Source organism: Emydura macquarii, unplaced genomic scaffold (genome assembly GCF_026122565.2).
Source record: "Emydura macquarii macquarii isolate MOO-44397 ecotype Brisbane River unplaced genomic scaffold, CSIRO-AGI_Emac_v2 contig_1483, whole genome shotgun sequence".
Taxonomy (NCBI): Eukaryota; Metazoa; Chordata; order Testudines; family Chelidae; genus Emydura; species Emydura macquarii.
Window position 1 is genome coordinate 10,418,487 of NW_027131620.1, and position 21,363 is coordinate 10,439,849.

A 21,363-nucleotide genomic window follows, 5' to 3' on the forward strand; every position below is an offset into this window, starting at 1 on the left:
AGCAAGGGGATGGAAGTGGAGCAACGGGGGGGCGGGGCAGAGGTGTCCAGTTTTCAGCAATTAGAAACTTACTTTGGCAACCCTGGTAATTTGCTGGGGGGCTGGCAGGGCTTTTTCCATATTGGCCCTGTGAGGTGGGCAGGATGGGAATGAGGTGGATGGGGTTGGTTCCCTCCTCAGGAAAGGGAGCTCAGGCCTCAGTCCCCTCTGCTAGGGGAGGGAGCGGGGATCTCAGGGCCGGGGAGATTCCCTGACCCCTACAGCGCAGGGAGCTTGCAGTGAGGGGAGTCTCCGTCCCCCTGCAGTGAGGGGTGGGAATGGGGAGCTGGGGTCGCCTGTCCCCCTGCAGTGGGGGAAGAAGCTGGGAGTTGGGGGTGAGGAAGGACCCCTGTCCCCCTGCAGTGAGGAGCTGGGGGTGATGGAGGTCTCCTGTCCCCCTGCAGTGTGGAGCTGGGGGTGAGGGAGGTCCCCTGTCCCCCTGCAGTGGGGGAAGGAGCTGTGAACTTGGGGTGAGGAGGGTCCCTGCCCCCCTGCAGCCGGGCATGGAGAGGGGAGCTCAAGGGGGGTTCCTCCCTTATCCCCTTGCAGTGGGGGAGGGGGCTCTTGTTGCCCCCTTTCGCCCCTCCCCCCGCGGGACTCAGCGCTCGCTTCGCGGCCGGCCCGCAGTCACGTGCGCCGGGCCGCCGGCCGAGCGCCCCTCATTGCGCGGCTCGCGCTGCTGGCAGAGGCGGACCGAGCGCGGCTGGCCGGCCGCTGGGGGGAGCGCGGGGCTGGGGAGGGCAGGAGCACTCCGGGTGAGGGCCTGTCTACAGGCCCGGGGCTCCCCGCACGTCCGAGGGAGGGGGCTGTGCGGGGCCACGAAGCTCCTGGGGACTGCAGGGGGGCGGGGTTCCCGGAGGGTGGCCCACCGCAGGGTGTTTTGGGGGGCAGTACTGCTGGGGGGGGTTCTTGGGATGGGTGTTTGAGGGGTGCCCCGGTGGTGGTTTGTGGCGGGTGGGTGGCAGACGGGCAGGTTTGCAGGAGTAGCTGCTGGGGGGGTGGTCCCGGATGGTGGCGGTGGGTTTTGGGTGAGCAGGATTTTAGTGGGAGGTTTCCGGGTGTGTAGGCAGTGGGGATTATTCCGGAGTAGAAGTGGTGCCGGGGTATGGCAGTGGGGATTATTCCGGAGTAGAAGTGGTGCCGGGGCATGGCAGCCTTTGGAGTTAGTGGGAGCTGAATTTAGGGGCTTTGAAGTGCCTCAGTAGCTTTCTTGGCTGTCTCTTGGGACAGGATTCACTCGACAATGGCCTCGCAGGGCTCAGCACTGCCTGAGCCATTCACCAAAATAAAAGGTGCTGAAAAAACCTGGGCCAGAGCAAGAGAAGATGATGAAGGGGGCAAGATGTCCTGGGTGAAGGAAAGAAACAGCATCTGTGACCTAGATGCTGAAGACCTAAATGGAGCCCCTCCAGCCAAGCTGCTGGAAGGAGGAGGAAACTTGGAGCTGTCTCCGTCTCCAGTACAGGGTGAAAAGCATTTGATAATGCTGCAGACTGTGCATTTGAAGGAAGGGGAAGAAGACCTCCAGGGGGTCAGTCAGTTGAATATTCAGCAGCAGAGTGGGGTGCACATGGTAGTGCAACGAGGGGCCAGTGTCTTGCAGCCCTTGGTAGTAGTGCAACAAGGAGTAGGTGCTCAGCAGACTATACCCACAGGAGTGACAATAAGTATACAGGATGGTGTTTATACATTTCATGACATGGAGGTGATGCAGATTAATGTTTTGCAAGAAAAAGTACAGGCAAAGGATGAAGAAACCAAGTCAACCGATAAATCACCAGGCATGCTACTGATTAAGGTAGAGATAACCAGCAATGAAGATGATAAGCTGGTAGCCTTTGGTCTGTAGTGTTATACTGGTAGATTTAAAACTAAAATCTGGTTTAAAAAAATAGAAACGAAAAATAAAAACCATGGCTGTGACTTTTTAAATTAAGGGAATTGGGCATCTAAATTCCCTAAATGGGTTTTTTAATCTTGGCTTATGTTATTAAAAAGCTATCTTTTTTCTATATATATTACTGGCATTTTATTAAAACTAAAAGAATTTTTAAAATTTATTTTTGTCATTTCTACTTTATTTGCATTTCGGTTAACCAGGATGTTCATAAGTACACTAGCAGGTTTTCTTTCCAGCTTCTCATGCCTCAGTATAATACTGTAGTGTTTGGGTGTGAAAGTTGGAATGTTTAAAGCCAAACAAAACAAGTTTTCACTTAGAAGAAACTATTTGGAAAGTTCATGAAAACATTGGTATTGCTATAAATATTTGGCTTTCTAAATTTTGCTACAAAACTTAAAGGTTGGGTCTAAAATACCAGGCATTGTCCATTTCAAGCAATGATGCCTGATATTTTATGGTCTCTGAGGAGAAGTAAAGATCACACTGAGTATTAAAACCTATTTAGTTAACAAATATTTAGTTACAATACCTTAGTAACTGCCATATGATGGGGAATTAATACAAAATATTACAAATAGGCTTCATAAATCCTATATTAATTTTACAAAAATACAATTTATAAAAATTACATTTAGTTTCCTTGTTTTTTCTTAAAATGTAGAATCCTAGAAATTATATGGAAAATGCTGTCAAAAGAAGTTGAAAATATAAACTTTTATAGTCTCATTGCTATAATCTGAAAAGAAGGGTCTAAAATTTGGTTAAACCTGTAAAGGTCCAGGGCTGAGTTTTAAAAATTGCTCAGTACTCAGTAGCTCCCATTTAGGCATGTTACATAAAGCTATTACATTTTCAGAGGTGCTCAACATCCAGCAGTTCCTACTGAGAACAATCAGGATGCTGATTTCTCGAAAATATGCCCGCTTCAGTTAGGTGCCTATATGAGCTCTTTTGAAAATTAGGCCCCAATTGCGGATGTTGAGCACTTGAAAATTGTGTGCCCTGAAGTCTGTTCCTGCTGAAGTATATGTCAAAATTCACTGATTCAGTAGGCCCCAAATTAAAACCCCTGTGGATTATGCACCAAATAACTAGCTGTAAATGAGAATTAATTGGTGGGTAGTTTATTGCATTCTGCTTGCTGGTGCAGATAGCCTCTGTTGCTTTGCCACAAGCATGGTTGTGTTGAGGCCATTTTTTTCTAGCTGAAGCGTAAACCTATTTGTTTTTTATTTTTTAAACTAGATTGATAGAAGTAAAGATCTACATGCAATTGAAGGCAAGGTCCAACAACTGCCTTCAAATGAAGAGGGAAGAGAAAAAGACATTTTCACTGTTGAGAAAGCAAAGATCTCGAGCTGTAAAGCTAAAGATGATATGTCAGTGTCCCACTATGAACACAAAGAGCAAGAAGAACAAGCACTTATAAAAAACACTGACACTCCAGAAGCTCAAACAAACACCCAGGATAGGAAAAAAGGTAAAAGGTTGACTATGCAGTATTTGTAGCTCATATTTAGAATGCTGGTTGATGTCTTGTAAGTAACTTTCACACTGTTTACGGTTAGATTAAGTTAAGGTTAGAACTACAGTACTCCTGAAATTTGGAAGAATGAATAACCCCTTCTGACTTTACCCGATAAGAATTTTTTAATCAGTGTGATGTTACTGTAAAATTTCAAGAGAGATTCTTCAGATTACTGCCTCAATCATCCATGCTTCGAGCAACTTGGGGTATTTGAAACCTGGCTGCATAGTTAAGGTTTCATTGAGTTTTCCACTTAATGTTGAGTGTAAATGCTTAAAAATTAAACATGATTTGTAAAAGCATTCTGAGATTTGTACTCTTTAGAGCCTTCTTGATAATCTTAATATTTAAAATTGATGCCTTCTGAAATCCTTAGATTATAACTTATTCAGTCACCTATAATACCACAAACTCAAAGGTGAGAAAAACTTGGCACTCAATGCTTCAGAAAGTATAAACCCAGAATAGGGTAATTCATGGTGGAGGAAAATACAAAAAGCTGTAGTTCATTATAACTCATCTGAAGTTTTTTTGTTTTGTTTTGCTATGGAGGCTGATGGAGCTATGGATCTTCATCGAGAACGCCTATTCTCTGAGGCTCCCTTCTTGATTCTACTGTCAATCCTGGGTTCCCTGTCCATGTGCATCCTACTTGTCCCATCTAGGTCCCCTGCTACAATACCAGCCCCTCATCCCAATTGCCTCTGTGCCTCCAGACTGCTCTCATCTGTTCTTCACTTTCAGCTTTCTTTTGTTGTGATAATGGGAGTTCCAGTTTGACAGACCTGGTAAGGTTTGCCAGACAAGACCTTCTGTCTGGTGAATCATAGGAGTTTGCCAGTTGGAGAAGCAGTTTCTATAATAGTGACAAACTTCATGTGCCCCCTGCTACCATGTCTCAGTTGTTAGCAGAAGGCAGGGGAGGTTTGCAGGCAAAAACATTTAGCAACAGCAGAGGTAATATATGGTCCAGGAGATGGGGTGGGGGAGACAGACAAAAGCTGCTGAAGAAGCAGAGTTTCTCTGAGGCAGTTTCTCTGTCAGATGCACTGAATGAGGTGCTCCATCCAGAGTGGAGTACTGATTTGATGGCTCTTACTAGCTATGCCTCCCTGTGGCCAAACTTACAAGGTTTGTGGGAAGCTGGTAGGAGCCTATGTGTGGTTCCAAGAAGCAGTTTTTTGTGTGGGTATGAGTCAATGAGTAAAATAATGATGAAGTACTTTTGTTTGTTATTCACTGAATAGTACTAGCTGTATGTCATGATACAGGTATGTGAATTCTGTAGAAATATTTGTTGGCTGCAACGTGAATGGACATAAAGAATCAACTCTACCCAGGCCTGAGATAATGGTTCCAGGAAGGCTATCCAGATGTTACACTGTGTGCCATTTGGCAACTCTGAGAAATGTTCCACATTTCCTCAATTTATTTTCTAAAGAAATTCATTATTTCTATTATGTACATTTGCAGGTGCTATATAATCAGCATGGAGTATAGTTCCTTTGACCACTAAAGGAACCCAAAATTCTGCTGTATTTGCATTCTTGAAGTTCAAGCAATAGATTAAGAAGCTTTAAACTATAATAGTGTTTTTGTCTATACTTACTGTTTTCAAGCTTCTGAATATGTGGAGAATTTCATAATTAATCTGCCATTTCTAGGCTTTTATGTAAGTATAAGAGGTTGTCTCACTAGTTAATGAAGCTGACATCAGAGGCGTACACCACCGGATATATGTGTCTAGATGAGCTAAATGTTAAAAGATATTGTCACGGGAGGATTATCCATTGGTGTAAATTAGACTAGGAATCGTGCCTCTTGGATTTTGTTCCCAACTACCACTAATTCAGTGTATGGTTTTGGATGAATCACTTTAAACTCTTTTTATAATGGGTATAATTATACCTTTCTGACAGGTTTAATTTTTGTAAAGCACTTTGAGGTACTCTTATGAAAGGCACTGTAGAAGTGCCAAGTATTATTACTTAATCTAGGAGGTTTAGTGAGCAAATTGGCACTATTCTTGAAGTAAAATAATTGTTTGTGGCTCATATGACCTAAATATGTCTATATTCTCATAGGGGAAAAGGTGATCTTCCATTGTGATCTGTGCGCATTCACCTCTTTTAGAATGTCAAGTCTTAATCGTCACATGAAAACCCATTCTGATGAAAAACCCCATGTGTGTCACCTCTGCCTTAAGGCTTTCCGTACAGTTACTCTCCTGCGTAACCATGTGAATACACATACAGGTATACTTACTGTATAAGAACATGCTCCTTTTGCTTGGTGCCTGCCAGATTTAACTGGCATTGAAATGATCTTGTCTTCTGCCATCAGTCTGCACAAAACCCCCATTGAGTTCCATATGTAGAATGGTGAGGTGGCAAGACTTAAGTTTTTATATATATTATAATATATATATATTCAGCCAAACCGTTCTCAAGGTGAAATGTGAAATGAAGTAAAATATTGAATTCCTGTGTCCGTGACCTGGTCTGCCTCCTTCAATGTTGGTGAGCCTTTTTCTTCCTAGTATTTAAAAAGAGGTATGCAATGCATAAACCTTGCATTCATAATTCATTTATAGTTTTAAAAATATTAGTATCTTCAAAAAAATTCAAATATCAATTTATTATAATATAATTATTTTCATTAATGTTTAAATGCTCATTTACAAGTGAGAAATTACACGATAAGCCTTTAAAAAAAATTCTAAAAAATATGTTCTTACAGGGACCAGACCGTATAAGTGCAGTGACTGTGAAATGGCATTTGTGACCAGTGGTGAGCTTGCACGACACAGGCGTTATAAGCACACTCTAGAAAAACCGTTTAAGTGCTCAATGTGTAAATATTCTAGTGTAGAAGTAAGTGCAGTACTACTAAATCTTTGGGAGGGAGGGGATAGGTTTTCAAATGCAAAGGCTTGATCTGCCATGAGTTCAATGGGTTTTTAAACACAAATGCATAAAATAACTTATGAGTGTAAGTGTTTGAAGGATTGGGACCTAATGGTGCACATTCATGTTGTTTTTATTGACCTTAGTTTTACAAAACTAACAAACATGTAGCAGAGACACCAGTTAAGTCAAAGGCATATGTAGCTGCATAAGTTAAGCTACAATATTGACATCGAACAACTGTGTTGGGTTAGAGAGGTGAAATTCATCTTAGTGCAAAGGGCTTGCGCATTGCTGTTTCCACATTTTTAACCTCATTACTTCCCTGCACAGAAGAGGAGTGGCCACACAGATAGCTGCTGCAGTCCCTGCACCCCACAAAGGAGGGCTCTGCACAGATCCCGTGGAGATTGCTATGGGGGCACGTGTAAGTGGAGGGAGATACTGGATTTAATGGCCCCTAAACTTGCGTAATGGGCACAAAGGGCTGAGTTTTCAGCCTCAGGATCTGGCCAAACATTGAGGGAGTGAACTCCATGCCTCCATCTCAGGGGGCTTTCACAAAGCCCAATTAATAAAATTTTGAGAAGTGAAGGATGAATTTCAGTATCTATGAAGAAGCCTTTCAAAAAACAAAGAAGACATTTATTCAGAATCCTTGCATTCTTATTTTTTCTGTATACTCGTTCTTCTGAGTGAACCGTTCTTGTCCTTTTTAAATGAGCCTTTTCTGTGCTTTTCAAACCCTTTTTAAAAAAACAAACCAACAAATACATTTTGATTTAGTATTTTTTCTAGTTATTATCTAACAGTAAAATGGCTGCTGCATGATGTATTTACAGTGACCCTGATCCTGCAAACAGGCACTTGATTAACTTTATGCACATGAGTAGGCTTATTATAGTCAGTTGGGACTGCTAATGTGTAAAATTAAGCACTTGCTTCATGTTTGCAAGATTGGCATCTATGCTGTAGTTCTGGGTCCAAAAAAATAAAAACTAGAAAATGCCTGTGGTTCACATGGAATAATAAGCATTCAATCATGTACCTACATTTGTGTGCATTACTGCAATTATGTTTATAAATGAATATGTAGATGCTTAAATGCCTGACATGCTCTTCACAATTTGCAGCTGCACACACACCTTCTGTATATGCATTGTGTTAGCAGATTTTGAATAGTATTTTATGTTTTTTAAAAAATAATTTCAATTTAGAATTAAAGGTACTCTGTTCTTTTCCTTTTTTTTTTTTAACATAAGGGTCTTACTAATCACTTTTTGCTATTGCAGACCTCCCTTTGAAGTTGCTGAGAGTTTTGGTTGAGTGAGTGCTGAAGAAGCCCTTAGCACCATGCATTGCACAGTTATTAGTATGCAGTTAGGCTTTAATGCAGCACAGACTTAAGAACATCCCTGATTTTACTTCAGAAGTGACCTTGAGTGGGCTACTCGTGCGTTAAATTAAGCATGTGTGTAAATCTTTGCCAGATTGAAGCCAATGTGATGAGCAAATATGTTACTCGTTATTGATTAGCCTTCCATTTTTTTCTCTATATTTTCAATTTTTCTTTGGCTGGGATTTTCACAGCTGTCTAAGGGAGATAGGTGCTTTAAGTTGCTTTGAAAATTCCAGGCTTTGTGCATTGGTTAGAAGTGTGCGCACGGCCCGTTTCACTGTTCCCCCTGTAAAGTCAGTTTCCCCTTTTGTTTGTGTCTGTGTTCAACACACTATGGAGAGGAGGGAATATTAAAAATATCCCTAAAATTATTATTAGAAATCCACTAAAATTGAGAGAGTGTTTTAGGGACTGGTATAGAACTTGAAATTGCTCCATTTGTTCTGTAAATTGACAGTTTCTCCTTAATATCGGTGGTATTGAAATAAATTTTTGGCTTTTACACTAGGCAAGCAAATTGAAGCGTCACATTCGCTCACATACAGGAGAGCGTCCTTATAACTGTTACCTCTGCAGTTATGCTAGCAAAGATACCTATAAACTGAAAAGACACATGGTAACTCATTCAGGTAAGACTTACTAATGTAATGGTTAATTCTATATAATTTACAGTTTTTGTAAATCTAGGAGCAGATTTTTTTCAATTGGCCTCAACCCAGCCTCTGAAATTGCTGCTGCAGTTTTACACAGACAGTTTTTCACTTATGGTTTGTGTGTACACAAAAACATACATGGAAAAACGATTATATACAATTGTGGGGTCTGTTTTAAAAACTACTTCTGAAAATTTGGCCTATCAATTTTTTATAACAATTTTTTTTAACTCTGTTCATTTTGTTTAAAATGACATTTACTGATATGAAAGAAAATGTTCATTGTCTTCACTTGCATGCTCTTGTTTTCTGTGATCCAAGTTTTCAGTTTTGAGTCATGCTTGGTTAATTTTACATGGCATGTGTCTGGCAGACAGGAGGATTTAAAAAAAATAGCTGCCCCTAAATGTGGGCATGACTGTGGCACATCTGTTCCCTAAAATACAATCCACTCATGTAAATTACTTTGGTAAATGAATAACGGAAAGTCCTGTAGTTATAACTTGCATCATTTTAATATTTATGGCAAAACAAAAGCAATTTGGTCCTGCTGTGCTCTTCTGTATGCTCATGGGATCCCTGTGAAGACAAAGACGTTGCAAAGTTTGCTTGAGAGCAGAATTTAGCCCAATTCAGTGTTAGCAATTTTGCATTTTCCTACATTAAAAACAGTGGAAAAGAAGAATGAACCAATTAATATTTTAAGTTATATAAATGGCTTTGTGCTATCATTAGTTCTGCTCATAATTTCTGTAGGTCAAAATTTTGCATTGGGATTAGCTGTAAGCTAATGTGGATCTCTGCACACATCATGCAGTGTACTGCTATGTTAATGAGTTTCTCTATGGGCCCAGAAGTTCATGCTGGTGGGTCATAATGCATCATCAGTGCCATAGACATCCATGGGAGAGGTGCATTTCTATCAAATACATATGAAGAGCCACGGAACATACATTAATGTCTAACGTCTCATGCTTTTTTCATAGGTGAAAAACCCTATCAATGTTATGTTTGTCAGGCCAGATTCACACAAAGTGGTACCATGAAAATCCATATATTACAGAAGCATGGTGAAAATGTGCCCAGATATCAGTGTCCACAGTGTAATACATTTATTGCGAGAAAAAGTGATTTGGGTGAGTTTGGATTTGTAAGAAAAAAGGAATGCAAAATGCATAGGGAATTTGGTATCTTTTCTTACTGTTTACAGTGCAATAAAATGTTCTTTGACTTATTTTAATCATTAACTCAAGTATTTCCAAGGAAAAAATATTCATGTATTTCTCCTGCTGAATGGAGGTGGTGCCATCTTGTGGTTCCTATAGATTAGTACCAGAGGGGTAGCCGTGTTAGTCTGTATACAGCAAAAACAACGAGAGTTCTGTAGCACTTTAAAGGCTAACAAATTTAATTTCTGCAGGCATAAGCTTTCGTGGGCTTTTTTATGCCTGCAGAAATTAAATTTGTTAGTCTTTAAAGTGCTACAGAACTCTCGTTGTTTTTGCTATAGATTAGTAGTTATTATGCTCCACATCAAGAATTAACATTTCCAGGACTTTACTAAATACCTGTGACATTAGGAGAATCCATTTTCCGGAGTGACAGTGGTAACAAAAATTTAGGTCATAAATTCTCTACTGAACTGAGTGGTAACTCAGTGCAGCAGAAGGAGCAGATCTTGATGGTACTGTCACAATTTCCAGATTCTGTTCCAGCCCCAGCCCTCATGTGAAATAATAGTGTCAGACCAGAAATCTGAGGTGCTAAAAATGTACTGAATGCTTTAATACACTCAGATCCTTGAGTATATAAGATCAGCTTGTACATCTGCATTTGTATTTATCCTTGAATGTTCTTTAACTTTACTTGTGAAGTGTGGAGCATTTCACCAAATGGTACTTCAAAGAGTATAAGGAATCACATTCATAATCAATTCATAAAATGTATATTAACTTTTTGTCTTGCTTTTATATATGTTTATCAGACTATTTGTACTATATAACTTCTAAATTCCATTAAGCAGTTGTATCAGATCTATTTTCAGGTTCTGTAAGATTCATGTGACATGGCAAATGACGGTGTACAATAAATAGAAATGACTTTAAACCTCTGGGTCTTTTCCCAACAAGCAAAAAGTGAACCACTATATTTTGAACATAAATCAGTCTGATGTAGATATCTAAATTCTTTATACAATGCATGTTTTTTTTCTCCCCTGCAAGTAATATCACAACAGTACTGGTGTACATGAAAATTTATGCTTAAAATATAATTGAAAGCTGGATATCATGCAGATTAAATTTTCAGTTATACAAACCACTGTATTGGAAATACAAACCCACATATTTTCCAAGAGAATTATGATTATATTAACTCTGTATCTGAAACAATACTTTATTTGCATACCAATAAAATTTTCAGTATCCATATAGTTTACTTGTAAATTGCTGGGTTTTTAATAATACGAAGACATCAGAGTTTCATTAACAAGCCTCCATATTAGAAATACAACCTGTTTGTTATAATTGAGTCACTATAACTGACAGGTTCCAATCAAATTTATACAGAAAGGCCAAGATTTTCAACTGGGAGCCTAAAGTTAAGGTCTTAAATTGATACTTAAGAGCCAGCCTGATTTTCAAAAGTGCTGAACATCCAGAAGCTCCAGTTGGGGTCAATACTGCACATTTGTTCAGCTTCTTGTACAAAGTCTCATGCATTCATCACAAATATTCTATATATAGGTATGATTTTATTAAGTGATAAGCTACCACAATGTGCTCCTGGTGCTTGAAAGAGGTGGGATGAGGCGTAAAGGGCCAGGTTTTTAAAAATATTTAAAAACCTAAAGATAGACATGTAGGCACATTTGGAAAACCCACTAAAGGCCTAACTCAAATTGAAACCAATTAAATACTTACTCATAACAGTAGGAATACGTAGGGTATTTACTCATGGAATTTGTCTTTGTTTAGAGATTATCACCTAATAAGCACCAGCAGACTATCAAAAAGCCCACATATACTGCAGGTACCAGGTTACAATAAACATCATTTCAGACCAGATTGTCAAAGATACTTAGGTGCCTAAAGATGCAAAATGATTTCAATGGGAGATAGTTGCCTAAACTGCTTCTGTGCTTTTGAAAACCCCACTAAGCACCTAAATACCTTTTGAAAATCTGGTCCTTTGTGTCGCTTCCCAATAGGTGATGCTAGTAGACTCTTTCTTGACTCCTATATAGAGGTAGTAAGATGCATGGAAGGTTCCTTGTCTGCTTTCTTTTACCCCCACATATACACCCATTCAGGGCTGTGCACAGATAAGCCCTTTGTCTAAAACTGGACATCCAATAACCCATCTTGAGCTACCACAATTTTTGAATGTAAAGATCTGTAAAACTGTTTTAGGTGTCCACTTACGAAACCTGCATTCCTACCTGGCTGTGGCAATGAAGTGCAATTATTGTGAAGCTGTCTTCCATGAGCGCTACGCTCTTATTCAGCACAAGAAAACTCATAGAAACGAAAAGCGGTTCAAATGTGATCAGTGCAGTTATGCATGCAAGCAGGTATTTAAATTAATTGGAGTGTGATGGCTTATTCAGTTGATGTTTCTGTGGTGGAGGCGTAGCTTTGGGGATATATTTGCTTTGATCATTTTAAAGTTATTTGTTACCACATAGTCTGTCTAACATACTGTAGTTATATCTATTTGCAAGATAACTGGTTTATGAATGAATGATAAAATAGTAATGCAAAAAAGTCAAACTATTTGCTTATGAAAAATCTTTCATACGTGATCTGTTTGAAAGTAGAAAAGTAAGAGCAGTTATGTTTACTGTAGTTGTGATGAGAACGAAATACTGTATTTGAATCTTATTTGTCATATTCGACATGTACAGATTACTGTTTACAATCCAAATCATTTATATAAAACAAATAACAATATGCTATAAAAATAGCCATGCAATACAAAATGTATCAGAAAAGACTGGATTCCAGGAGCAGGTTTATTTTTCATAAGGCAGAATTTGACATGGGATACTGTATTGCCTAATTTATTTGCAGTATTTACATTTTTTTAATAGAGATTAGCTGTAACCCATATCTTACAGATGTAGACAACTCTTTAGAAACTTCATTACACAGCATTGTCATATCCTCAATCAGCTTGATCCTATTTATTTGACCTCAGCTGAAAAAAAAGAAACCTACTTACTGGACCTTTTGTCACTAGAAGGTGTTTCTGCATATTCCCCTCATAGCTATTTTAGAAGAAATTTACTGACATCTGAAAAAGCAAGAATTAAATCATGCTGTATGTTTCATAAGTTTTTTGCTGTATCATTAATATAGGGAAGCATCGGATAGTCCTTGTTTCATTCCTGGATGATGTGATTAAAGAGTTATGAACGCTCTAGACAAATCATTTTACAGTATATTTTCAACCCAAAGATAAACTATTATTACTGGATACTCTGAGTAGAGGATTATGTGCAGTCCAGCCATGATGAATTTTCATCCTCTTGGGGTATATTTAGAAATCTGTCATATTTAAAGATTGAAATGTGTGGTCATGCTCTATTGAACATTTATTTTTTTGTAAGTTTATTAATCCGATTATTACCCTTCCATTAGCAATGTCTGAAATGTATGTGTTATACATTAGCACAATTGAAGTCTTCACAGGTCAAAGGGATAAACATGTTATGATAGTGTACGTTTATCTAAAAGAAATTCACCTGGCAATTCGGCGGCAGTCGACGGGAGTTACGCAAACTACGCAAAGAACTTGCGTAACTTCCATCGACTGATGTGCTTCTCTTCTGTGCGCCGTCTTCACTGCATTGCACCGACGGGAACACGCAGTGCTACACCACTTGAGGGGGTGGATTAACAGGGTCAACTTCTGGATCGACTCAGCGGGTCTTCACTGACCACTCAGTCGATCCAGATAAGTCAATCTGATGGCGGCAACTTAGTCAGTGTAGACATAGCCTCATATAAAACACACAGGATTCTTTCACTGATATTCATTCTTTTCTAAATGCTTTTAAGACTGTCATTGGAAAGGTGTGCAAATTTAGTGACTTGTTCTGCAGTTGATTTTTCAGAAAGATCACATCATAGTCCAGAACAAACAAAATATAGAGAGACGATAATTAAATATGGATCAAAGGCATGGATCCTCAATCAGACACGCATGCTTAGTAGTAGAAAGGGGTATTTAATTTTTAAGGTTGCCTGTATATATTTTAGGGCTGGGCTTTTAAGAGCATTAAAACATGTATAGCTTTATCTTGCCATTGCTTCCATGAACTGGGTAACAAATGTTAAAAAAAAAACCATTGAAAGCTCAGTAATGCGGGTTTTCACTGGTGTTTTTTATCACTACCGCTTATTAATTTTGAACAATTTCTGCTGAATTAAAACAACTTTGCCTCCTGAACTCATCAGTTACCTCTTGTCTGGGGAAAGGGTGGCACAGGTATTCTCTTATATACTCAGCGGTCTGTCTCTCTTGTGGTGGAAGGGTTACACCCTCAGCAGCCAGAACTTGGAGAGGATTCTTCACACATCTGAGGTTGATACTGTTTTTTGAAACTGCAGTGTGTAGATGTGCTTTCTCTATAGGCAGCAATCTCTTCTAACCTGTCTGATACCGCTGCTATTAGTTTGTTAATTACATAGGCCCTGATGTGCTAGCATAGACTGTTCCCTTACAGAGATCCATTTCCTTCAGTGCATCTCTAGGTGTATGCTAGGATCCATATCAGTGGATCCCACTGCATAAATGGGGCCATACAAACTCAGCAGGTGTGGGGTTTCCAATAGACAGTAGGAGATGATGTCTTAAGAACTCACCAACTCTTGAAGTAACATTTAAAAAAAATCAAAACAGTTGACTTATTCTCTCATTTTTTCTGGGAAGGTTTTATTTTGTTCCAACCATTTTTTAAATCATTGCACGGTAAAATAATTGACATACTCTATTTCTTTAATGTTCTGGTAAAATGAAAAATTTAGGAAAATACAAACTCAATCTCAATACTCAGCTCTTAACAGCATATTTCAGGGATCGCCATCCTCCAAGTGATATTACATATAGGGTAAAATCCTGGTCCCATTCGAGTCAGTGGGAGTTTCGCCATTGACTTCAGTGGGAGCAAGATTTTACCCTACACATTCTTCGGCACCTGTGCTCTATGGGACAAATTAAGGAAACTGCAACATCCTTGAACTCTAGTTTTCTTGCTTATGACAAAAAGTTATGTTTTAAACATTGTTTTCTTTGTTTCAGGAACGACATTTGATTGTGCATAAGCGTACACATACTGGGGAGAAGCCCTTCACTTGTGTATGTTGCAGCAAACGCTTCCGGCAGAAGCAGCTTCTAACTGTTCACTTCAGGAAACACCATGATTCCAGTTTTAAACCAGCCGTTTATGAATGTCCTAAATGTGGCAAGGGCTATTCACGCTGGGTAAGATACTTTTAAGGAATCTCAGTGGTGATATTTTTAGTTAAGTACTACCTATCCCATTGTTATAAAGAAGCTGTCTTGCTGGCTGAACAGAATCTCCTGCTAGCTCCCTGATGCAGAGCCAGCAGTGGGCTTTTCCCAGGTCTCACATCAAAGGGCTAACACATCTGATAATTTGCCACTTTATATAAAATATAGGCCAGGGGTTTCTTTCAGGAATTATATTGGTACGTTGCAAGTTGAGGAATTAATAAAACTAATTTAGTGCAAATAGTCTACTGATAGAAAATAAAAGGAGAATAGGAAACAATATCTTGAAAGTGTCCTGGATAGGTACCAAAAGACAAATAGAAGAAACTGAGAAAATATGGAAAGTAGAAAATACAAGAAATAATTCAGCAAAATGAATAAGAGAATAATAATCCTGGTCTTCAAAACCTTATGCTACCAGCAGAATTTGTATCTCAGCCAGCTCCCTGAGCACGCAGGATACTGTGTTAGCAACAAGAAGTATTACTGTCGTGGGACTCGTGATTACAGTAGCTTCAAAAGCTAGTCCAACTTTCTTTCCAAAATTGTTATTCCATAAACGGTTTTATTCACTTATGAACCAAATAAAGATGGTAGGTCTGATTTTAAGCCTTCCAGTCTTGCTAATGTTCTCTTAAAGTGGAATTTAAATTTTTTTACTGGAACAATCTTCAGAAGTTTGATAAGCAGCAAGTCATTGAGATGAATTAACATTTTTTCTATTTTTTAAAAGATCTATATATTTGCCTTTTTTGTGTTAAAGTGCATAACTGCACAAATACTACATTCATATGTCTGTGCTTCATTATCCTAACAGAATAATATGCATAAGCATGCTGAAAGCTGTGGATTGGTGAGGGCAAAAGTTGTTACACTGCACAAGGGAAGCAAGGGCAAAAAGAAAAGATGTGACAGCCTAAAACATGATGTGAAGCAAGAAGGTAATCAGCTAATTAGTTAGAATTTAATCAAGTACATTGGAATCAAAGAGATATGGCTAAAGTAGTGACTCTCCTCCTGTGGTTTAATTAGTGTTTCATGGTGAGGCTAATTTAAGTGCTAATATAGGAAGAATGTCTCAGAGACACCTTTGTGTGTGTCTCAGAAAGCCCAGTCATCTGAGTGTGAGTCATTCCTCAATTATTTGTTCTGGAGTCACTGTTCCCCTGCTCATGCAAGTTTCCTCCCAATCTCCCTGCCTAGCAATAGGCACAAATTCGGCACTATCTTTAATCAAGGTGGATGAATGCATCACCCCCTTATAGACCAGAGTGAGCACCCTAGTGCAGATAAGTGTGAGGGAACAGGCAGTAGGGACCAAATTGAAAACTCCTGAGCACCACAAATCAAGCTCCTCTCATGTGATGCCAAACTAGGATGCTGCTTAGAGTAGATTGAGCATGTCTTCATAATATGATCATTCCTCTTCTTTCTCTTGTGTTTGATCATCAGAGAAATAGCAAAAATTGCTATTTTAAATGGAATTGGTCTTCACATAACATGAGATGAATAAGATAGTTCAGACCTCCAAGCTGTTGTTTCAGGCTGTCTGCAAGCTTGGACAGACACATTTTGTTTTATTTATTCTTATTTCTGATTTTTAAAATACAACCATAGGCTTCCATCCAGTGCTCTGGGCACCTCTCCCATAAATTCAAATCAGATGTACAGAAGGGACTGCCTCTAGATTTCTCTTTCTCTAACTTTCCTCAGCAGCTTTAACAAAAAGGGGGGAAAATGTAAAGGTGAGCTTGGCAATGTGCCTGGAGAGTTACCTGGGCTCTGGCAGATCAAAGGTGGGGAAGTGAGTTCCCAAATTGAGAACCTCTAACAGAGAACACCTGCCAGCAGCTCAAGCGCCTCTGCTGAGGTAGTATATCACGCTGTGTTGGTTTACACTTTGTTCACATTTTGAAGGTTCTCTTTGCAGTCACCAGGGCCATATAATAATTTTTTTAAAATTAAGCTTAGATTCTGGAGTACAAGATGGTAGCCACTATGAAAAGATACTTGCTCATTGATCCGCTGCGAGCTTGTCCAATCCGACACTTTTTTAAGCATGTGGAGGCAACACAATGCTTAATGCACTGGCAGACAGGCGACACTGATTTTTCCCTGTGTGGACAGTGGCACTAGGATAACATTTCACATAATGACAGTTGTGATGTTGGAACTTTTCCAAGTCTGATGAATACGTCGCAAGGTGGAACATCAACACATGGTTTACACTAGTGCTCCCTCCACTCCTTTTACTGGTAGGCTGCAGTGGTTGTGGCTGAAGATTTTAAGAGAAATGCCAGTGGAGAGACAAAGCTAGTATGTGTTTGTGTGTTTGTATTTGCAATACTTCTGTTGTGTAGACTTTGCTGCTGTTGTCTGGTGCAAGCACAGGAGGGACCGAATGCAACTACTTCCTATTATTTGACTCTCACAGATCTTACGCGCTTAAGCACTGGGTCCAAATTACTTTTTTCAGTTGTTAGTATTTGTGGCAAAACAAGGGCAAAGGAGGAGTGGTACACACACCCTTGGAAATTGACTGTAAGATATGTATATGATCATTGGCTTTTTAAAAGATCATAGCATCACAAGAACTTTTGACTCTTTTGCTCAGGTTAAAAATTGATGTATGGTGTCTTTATGGCTGTTGAATAACATGCTGTGCTGCTGCTGTTGAAAATTAATTAAAACAATTAAAAAAGAATTCCCTCTTCATCATTCTACCATGGATATGAGAAGTATGTAAGTCTCCAGTTAATTAATGTTTAGGTCTCTGCCGATTAGGAAATCATCAGTGCCACTCAGTAGCATTGATTGTTGCACATTAAAACTAAATTGATCCACGAAAGTCAAGAACAAAATCCCAGTGGTAGCAAGGTGACATTTATAAGAGAATGTACTCATCCTACAAAATTGGAGACTTTAAAATTAAAAAATGTAGTGGTGCATTATAGACACTGAAAATGCTTTTTCCCCTTACAGTAAACTGCAGAATGGAAAACTCACTTAGGACTGGTTCACACTTACCACGCGATTCGGCGGCAGTTGACGGGAGTTACGCAAACTACGTAGAGTAGTTTGCGTAACTGACGTTGACTGCTCTGCTTCCCTTCTGTGCGCTGTTGTCACTGCGCTGTTCCCGTCGGCTTAGCGCTACGCTACTTGAGGGGGTGGACTTACTCAGTCGACTTCTGATCGATTGAGCAGGTCTCACTGACCGCTCAATCGATCAAGAAAGATCGATCTGGCGGCAGCGATTATGCTGCCGTCAGTCTGACCATAGCCTTAGTGTTTAATTATTTCTTTTGTTGACAATTATGCTATTTAATTTTTCTGCAAAGCTGTAGACCTGGGATCATTTCAGGATGTTTCCTTTGTGAGCACTGAATGCTGTGCCAGTGAGGTTGTTCCTGTCGTACATGGAATAGAAACAAGTACTCCGAGGGAGCAGAAAACAGAAATCACTTGTGAAATGATCTTCAACATGATGGACAAATAATACAGACACAAGTACTGATTTCCATTATTAACCTACAGAATGTCAGTTTGTATACTAATGCAAAGTCTGTAAGCCTGTTAAGGGAAGTAAGCTGTAGAAGGTATTGGTTTCAAACTCTTGAAGTCCTCCTATCGTGTGTTCTTCCATGTGAATTATAATACACTACAGATCTTCTATAAAAGTTGCTGAAAAGTTACTAGCTGAAGTTACTAGCATGGAAGCCACATATGTTCTAACATGTTCACATCAGTGTCAAAGAAAAACACATCTTCAGACTAGGCTATGGAAAAAGTAGGTTGAATTATATTCAATTTACTTTTCAGTTTTCTTCCAGATTTAGTTACTGACTTGTATACAATTTTCAAGCAGATTTATTCCTCAGTAGCTCTGTGCTCCTGTCAAATTCAGATCCAGATCCTTGTGAACTTCATCTTGTTTGCACTTACCTCAAGGTGAGCATATTGTGAAAGGCAAGATTATTTTGATGCAAGGAACATTGTTAGGCCTTCTCTAGGAACACTAAAGATCTTAACAAATCTGTACCGTTTTAGCCTAGTATAGTACTTTTTTTTTTTTTTAAATAAATCTGAGAACCATAATATGTATCTGAGTACTCTGCCAGTAAGTTTATTGTAACATTATTAACTTTAAAATATATATACTTTAAATCTCTAAATTTTAAGTATCCTTCTTAAAATTAACATACAATAACCCGTACAACCAAGCCTCAAAACTGGGTAAAGGCCTTAGTCAGATTCTCCTCCCATTTAACACCAGTTTTACGCAGGGGTAACGCCACTGATTTCAGTTGGAGCACTCTTGATTTATACAAAGGTGGCAGGAGAATCAGACTCCTTGTTGTTTTTTTGTTGTTGTTGATTATTAGGACCTTTATACCCGCTTTAAGTTTTAGTGTGAAAAGCTTTAGTAGAGTAGTAAGAGCATCAGGTGACCTGTGATTGAATGTTATGTAGCAATTTTCATTTTCTTAACTATTTTCTTGTAGTTTGCTTTTTGAATAGCTGTCTTGCATGTAGCTACATGCATGCGACTATAAGAATGGGTTTATACTTAGGACTTGATCCAAAGCACGCAGAGGTCATTTGAAAGATTCCCGTTGACTTTGGTTCAGGCCTCTAATAACGTATGCTTGTGTTTAAAAATATGAACATTGCTAAAATACTTTTCATGGGACCTACAGCAATGTAAAAAGCAATGGAATTCTAGTCATTCTAGCTTTTACCAATTCGTAGGAATCACCACTAGTAAACCAGCCTTACTCCTTAGTCTTCATGATGCATAATCACAGAAAGTACTATTAATTGGTTGTACAGTGAGCACAACTAATTTCTGCATTATTCACTCATTTTTACTATAAATATTTGGAAGCATGGTCAAAATATTAAATATATACTTTTAAACATACGCTAGCATTTTAATTTTAATGACAAATAATGAGCAAATTTTATTTAAAAAAAAACATATATTTGTTTTTTTGACATGGAATGTGTTATATATTTGCATTGTTTTTATGAGTATTACAGAATTACTCAATCAAAACACCATCATCAAAACTTCAGCAAGGTTTTTGCCTGAGGAGAAGTGCAGAATTTGGTTATTTTCGTTGGCTGACAGCCTCATTGTAATGTTCTTAAAGGCAAATATTTTAAAGGAAAGTTACAAATACTGTAAATTCAAACTGATATCCCACTTATATTTTGCATGTAGATCTAAGTATGTACTATACGTTTTTAATTATCCTTATTAACCATGCTTTTGTAGCTATGACAGTAAGATTCTTCTATTCTGTGCATTCCAAGTTAACTGTATTTTTAAGTATTCACATCTGAAAGACTCTTACATGTTTTGTTACTTTTAACAGGTTAATAAATTCATATTTATTTTCAATTAATACACTAAGAACTTTATCTGTCCTTTACATGCCAGATGTAACTAGATAGCTTGTAGCACCTACGTTACTGCAAAATATGGTCAATCCTGTGATGTGCTGAGCGCTCTCAACTTCTGCTGAAGGTGGGAAAGCAACCTCACCCTCATTTGCACCAATGCACGTCTAGGAGTCAGAGGTGATCAGCAACTCACTGAAGGCACTTGTCATGTTGCAGACTGGAGTATCTAGGTTAACTTGATACAGAGTGATGCATGCTACCACAGGGCAAGATCAAGTCCTTAGACAGCTGCTGATACAAATTACTTTATTATAGTAGTTATGGCTTTGATAATTCAGTGAGATACCCCATCCAATTTTGTAGTGTAAGTAATTTAGAATCATTGGGAAGGCAGTGTACTTGAATCAGTTAACCTTGCTAGTTTGTTTAACCCTTATTCCATAATAACAATGTTACGTGGATGTTCAGATTCATAGTCTCTGTGTTCATATTTTGGGGCAGTTTGCCTAATGATAATGTTTACCCATTTCACATAAGCTGATAGTTAATGCTGATTACTTAAATCACCTAACAAGAACTAGATTTTAAGATTTCTATTATGAAAGTTTGAATGCTATTGTTGGCCTAGCATGCAGTTACGTTAACATTCTTCATCTGAAAATTAGAATATTGGTTTGTTTGTTTAAAATTCATAACAATGTTGTGTAAACAGTTTGACCATTTCCTATGTATAAATGGTTTCTTTTGAATAGAATAATTACATATTTGGCTTTCTTGTTATCCTAAGCCGGAAAATCAGACTGCTTGAAATAAAAACAATATTTTCTCTTATTTATGAACTCAAAGTAGTTATCATTTAAGCCATTTAGAAATTGAAAGTGATGGATGCTTTTGTAGATTGAAAGATAATGCTTTGGCCCTATGAGGAGTTTGTTCCTAATTGAAGTCTTTTGCCATTCAGCCTAATTAGATTCCCCTTTTCAGTGAAATCAGTGGTGGTTCTGTGTGTA

The 21,363-nt window shown here is 38.6% G+C and overlaps 1 protein-coding gene across 1 annotated transcript; it reads left to right on the forward strand.

The window, feature by feature from the left end:
• The first annotated feature begins 735 nt into the window (after positions 1–735).
• CTCFL (CCCTC-binding factor like) lies at positions 736–21,133 on the forward strand. The gene is made up of 11 exons (XM_067554182.1): positions 736–794; positions 1,270–1,837; positions 3,188–3,422; positions 5,555–5,725; positions 6,210–6,343; positions 8,284–8,404; positions 9,415–9,564; positions 11,839–11,999; positions 14,732–14,914; positions 15,762–15,885; positions 18,286–21,133. The coding sequence occupies exons 2-11, from the start codon at positions 1,283–1,285 to the stop codon at positions 18,441–18,443; spliced, it is 1,992 nt and encodes a 663-aa protein (XP_067410283.1). The 5' UTR covers positions 736–794; positions 1,270–1,282; the 3' UTR covers positions 18,444–21,133.
• The last annotated feature ends 230 nt before the right edge of the window (positions 21,134–21,363 follow it).

What these genes read in the sequence shown, in the direction of transcription:
- CTCFL (XM_067554182.1), top strand. Translation starts at nt 1,283, where the DNA reads ATGGCCTCGCAGGGCTCAGCACTGCCTGAGCCATTCACCAAAATAAAA. An exon ending in GCAGTTATGCATGCAAGCAG is followed by an intron (nt 12,000 to 14,731) that starts GTATTTAAATTA and finishes TCTTTGTTTCAG; the next exon opens with GAACGACATTTGATTGTGCA. An exon ending in ACATGATGTGAAGCAAGAAG is followed by an intron (nt 15,886 to 18,285) that starts GTAATCAGCTAA and finishes TTTTCTGCAAAG; the next exon opens with CTGTAGACCTGGGATCATTT.